The sequence below is a fragment of the Austrofundulus limnaeus genome, unplaced genomic scaffold (assembly GCF_001266775.1).
Source record: "Austrofundulus limnaeus strain Quisiro unplaced genomic scaffold, Austrofundulus_limnaeus-1.0 Scaffold54, whole genome shotgun sequence".
Lineage (NCBI taxonomy): Eukaryota > Metazoa > Chordata > Actinopteri > Cyprinodontiformes > Rivulidae > Austrofundulus > Austrofundulus limnaeus.
This window is the reverse complement of record NW_013952456.1, coordinates 2,471,312-2,476,148: the sequence shown is the minus strand read 5'-3', so window position 1 is coordinate 2,476,148 and position 4,837 is coordinate 2,471,312. Positions and strand designations below refer to the sequence as shown.

Genomic DNA, 4,837 nt, shown 5'->3' with positions numbered 1-4,837 from the left:
GTTGTATATGCTGTTAAGTGCCAGGAGGACTGCGACCAGTTATACAGGTGGCTCGGGCATCTGGTAAGGATGCCTCCTGGACGCCTCTTGTTGAGGTATTCCGGGCACGTCCCACCGGGAGGAGGCCCCGAGGAAGACCCAGGACACGCTGGAGGGACTATGTCTCTCGGCTGGCCTGGGAACGCCTTGGAGTTCCCCCGGAGGAACTGGAAGAAGTGGCTGGGGAGAGGGAGGTCTGGGCCTCCCTTCTGAAGCTGCTGACCCCGCAACCCGACCCCGGATAGGCGGAAGAAAATGGATGGATGGATGTCATCTTGTACGGATTGTCCATAACTTATAAGGATTTGACGTCATTTTGCAGGTATACAGATGTATAGGGCAATCTCACAGATTTTTTCAAGTCTTACGGATTTTTTCAAAACCTCATTTTCAAATTTATCTGTATCTGTAGGATGATTTAAAAACAATAAATAACAATAAATAACATTAAACAGCCATCATCCAACCTATTATGCCGCTGACAACCCCCCTGCGGGTGTGAGTTGTGTGGATATTTTTGCAAAATKTACGGATTTTTTGAGGCTTTTTATCCAGGTAAACGTCCGAAGAGGTTGACATGTATGGAACAACAAAATACAGACTTGTTGTTATTGAGTTTTTCAACACAAACCTGAGAGGCACTGCTAGCCCCTCCCCCCGTCAGAGTGTCGGAGCAGGACGACTCAGTGCAACGTCAATGAAATGAGAGAGAGGGTGGGGGTGATTGCTGCTGATTGGCGCTGAGCAGAGTTACAACCAGGGATTACAAATAATTACTTTTTTTCTTCTGCAGTTCGGCGCCCCTCCAGCAGATGGCGCTCTAGGCGACCGCCTAGTTCGCCTATGCCAAGAGCCGGCTCTGCAGTGCAGTTACAAGGCTGGATAGCTCAGTTGCTCAGCGTGCGCTGCTAATGCTGCTGAGGTTGTGGGTTCAATCCCTGCACAGAAAATGTGCAGGGATTGCACAGAACAGTGTCTGCGGAGTCTTAAAAGGCATTGAATTTGTCAATCCAAAAATAAGGCCTTAATTAGCCTTAAAATGTCTTAAATAAATCTTTCGGAGGTCTTAAAAATGTTAACACACTAAGTAGGATGATTGTAAATTCTCAAATATTAAAATAATTGGCAACATTTATGTTATTGTTTTTGTAATAATTAATAGTTGTTCTGTTTTAAAATAAACATTTGAGTAAAATTGTCACCGTTTTTTTTTCTGCATTTGTATTTATTGTGAATTGGGTCTTAAATTTAATCTCAACTGGCCTAAAGAGGTCTTAAATTCAACTTGCCTTAAGCTGTAGGAACCCTGAAACACTTAGACTCCTTGTCAGTGTGGCATAAACTCCTTTACTTTCTGGCTGCTACAAGCATTTTGTGGTTTGTCGAATATTGTATTCAAGCCTCCATGGGACAGAAAATAAGCCTGAACTAGAAGTGGAACTACCAACTGGTGGTGGATTCGATCCCTGTACAGGCCAGCTGGATTTTACTTGTTCCAAGTCTTCAAGTCGAACATCTAGATGGACTTTATGTCCTTTTAAACACATTCTAACACTCATCTGTCAACAGCCRGTTAGCTCACATGGTTCTAATAATGCTGAGGTTGCAGGTTCAAGCCCTGCAGAAACCTTCAGTGCTTTAATCGTCCTCAGTTTTTAAACTAACCGTCAAAACTGTGTGGCATGAAGTCCTCTGTGTTCCACTTTCTGCTCGCTACAACCACTTTGTTGCAAAATATCATAAACACGCTGACTTCAGCTGGAGCTTTGGAGCTGCCAGCTATTGAACTTATCCTAAGTTTAAGTTTCAATTGTCCCAAGTTTTGGGCTAAACCTCTAGATGGACATTGTGCCATTCCAACATGTTCATAAAGTCAGAAGAAGCAGTTGATCAGGGCGTGGTGCGAAAACACCAAGGTGAGAAAGTAACACGTTACTTTAATTGTTGTCAGTCTTCAAGCTGAACATCAACTGTCCCTCAGTGTGGCATAAAGTTTCTGGCATGCAGAATTTCATAACCCAGCTTTTAATGAAGAGACTTTTTGTTTAACGTTCACAAGTAAAAGAAAAATAAGCTTTTTTTTTGGTCATTTTGTAGGTATAATAATTTTAGGGAAATATTTTTCATCACTAACGATGGGACACTAACCTTGACATCAGGGAAGTACGTTTTGAGCGTGTTGGAGCTAGGGTAGCGGGTGTAGAAGAACATGAGCTTTGCTTTCTTCAGATGGCAGGGAGACAAGCCCTCCTGAGTGTACACACGATGTCAGTTAAAGAAAACAACACAAACATCAACACAAACACTCGTTTTAGTAGGCTAAAAAACAAAAAGGATATTCCTCCGGCGGTCAGGTAGAGATCTCCATCCATCCCTCCCCCCCTCATGCCCCCGTCTCCCCTCACCCCTCTCTCCCTGTCCCTGCCTCCGTGGCGCGTCAGGGTTTGGTCCAGGTGAGCGAGCAGGGGCAGCGGGGTGAAGGAGGGGTGGGACGAGAACTCCAGGAACGGGTCMGAGCCCAGGTAGTCCTTGCGGGACGGCCCCAGGTGCGAGAGCTGCGGGTGGTGCAGCGAGCGGGAGAAGAGCTGCTGCATGGAGTAGTGGAGCAGCGGCAGGGGGAGGGGCGGAGGCAGGGGAGGGGGAGGCGCGGGGAAGGAGGAGGAGGAAGAAGAGGAGGAGGACGACGGGTGGAAGGAGGAGGAAGAGTGATCCTTGGATTGAGAAACGGGGGGTAAGATGGGAGGGTGAGGGAGAGGAGTGGGGCGGGGCAAAGACGAGTGATGGAGAGCGAGGTGAGAGGGGGCGAGCGGGGGTCCGAGGAGCGGGTAGGTCTTTCGCCTGTCAGGTGACCTGGGGACAGCCAGCGGCGTTGCCAGATCTGATGGCTCGGAGCGACGCGGCGGTCCAGGAGGGAGGCCTCCCCCGTTCTGACCCTGCTTCTCCGTGTCTCCGTCCACCTTSTCCTTCAGTTCCTCCACCCTTCTTTTGGTCAAAAGTCCGGCCCACCCTCCCCTCTCCTTCCCGGCGTCGTGTCCCGGATCAGACGGGAGGATGGACACGGCGGCGGCGGGCGAGGACGGAGCGACCTCCGTCATCTCCGTGTAAAGACGAAGGACTCGGTCGATGACTCGGGCCAYGGCACTGCCCAGCTCCAACTTCAGCGCCTGAGCGAACTTCTGTCCTTCCTCGYCCTCGTCTTCCATCCCTCCATCCCAGTCTCTCATCAGCCCCCCGCAGTCCAACCACAACCCCGATCCCTCCATCACGCCGTCCGTTTGTCTCCCCCTCCCTCTCTCCGTCCTCCTCTTCCTGTCTTCATGCAGCTCCTCTTTTTGTTTGTGGAAGTGGTTAAAAGGGGAGTCAGAGAGGAGAGAGAAGGATTCCTTCTCCATCTCTGCACCATCGATGTCCTCCTCGTCATACATCCCTCCCATCATGTCCTCCTCCTCCATCWGCTCCTCCTCGCCTTCGTCGCTGTTACCGTTGTGGCGCTTCCTCGTCTCCTCCTTCTCTGCCATGCGCTTCTCCCCGAAGGCCCGCCACACTTTCTCCTGCAGGGCCTGCAGCCTCTCCCTGGCCTCCTCCAGCTGCTCCTTCAGCTCCTCCCTCTCTCGTCTCCTCCCATCGCGCCTCTTGCCTGCTCCCCTCTGCGCCCCCTTGTCGCTCTGTCGGCACTCCAGCTTCATCCTCTTCACCTTCAGGACGTCGTGACGCCACTCGGCTATGAGCTCGGCGTTGCCGCTCCTCTTCTTCGCCTCCAACAGGTGGTCCTCCCTCTTCATCGCCTCCTCCGCTCCTTCCATCTCCAGCTGTCCGGCCGCCGTGGGCCCGTCGCCTTCGTCTGCAGCGCCCCTGTCCTCCGCCTGTTTGCTCAGGTTTGCGGTTAGCGCCCCTCCGATCCCCCTGGGGCCTCCACCTGGCTGGAGGAGGTGGTGGATGAGGGGGAAGCCGGGGGGCCTAAAGGCAGGAGCGGAGTGAGCAGCAGGGAGGTCCGCGGACGAGAGAATGTGAGCGAAGCTGTGTGTCTGAGGGGAGGAATCATCAAAAAGATCGGTGGGTGAATTCATCTCTGCAGAGACAAACAAAACAGGAAAAAGATTATTTTCATCACTTACGTTACTTTTAATTTCACTTTGTTGTGTAAAAACTTTTACAAACATCTCAATGTTTGGATGAAGTTTAATAATATCYAGAGTATAAACGTTCTGTTGTAATTTAAAATAATCGACCAAAGATGCCTAAAAGCCAGTGGTGGGCACAGTTCCCCCAAAGCACTAATAGGGCAACTAATTTTCTGGTTAGTGCTTTAGGACTTTTGCTAATTTCTTAATTTATTAGTGGATTAGCACTTGCTAAATTTAGGGGCTAAATTTATGAGCACTAATCAAGTTTTTTATTGATCAACATTATTATCAACAGCTGAAGATGAAAGTTGTCAGATGTGTTGTGTCACTTATCCACTAGATCAGTGGTTTTCAAACTTTTTTGCTTCGACCCACAAAATAACAGTTGCAGACACTCGTGACCACATACAGCAGGTAAAATAAGTATTTAATACGTCACCATTTTTCTCAGTAAATATATTACTAGAGGTACTAATGACATGAAATTTTCACCAGATGTCAGTAACAACCCAAGTGATCCAAACATACAAAGAAATCAAACCATAAATGTCCAGAAATGAAGTTATTTGTAATAATGTGGAATGGCACAGGGAAAAAGTATTGACGGTGTAAAAAGGCATGGAAAGCCAAGACACCAGCTGAACTCTCTCAGTAATTAGAATGCAAGTCTGCCC

The 4,837-nt window shown here is 49.1% G+C and overlaps 1 protein-coding gene across 2 annotated transcripts in view; it reads right to left on the bottom strand.

Annotated features, from left to right (window-relative positions):
• Positions 1-4,837, bottom strand: part of prox3 (prospero homeobox 3) — a 15,679-nt gene that overhangs the window by 4,420 nt on the left and 6,422 nt on the right. For both annotated transcript variants that reach the window (XM_014009008.1, XM_014009009.1), the window contains exons 2-3: positions 2,379-4,108; positions 2,188-2,295 (exon numbers count right to left, since the gene is read on the bottom strand). In XM_014009008.1, the coding sequence (XP_013864462.1) occupies positions 2,188-2,295; positions 2,379-4,106 (1,836 nt within the window). In that variant the 5' untranslated portion in view covers positions 4,107-4,108. The remainder of the gene's footprint in view (positions 1-2,187; positions 2,296-2,378; positions 4,109-4,837) is intronic.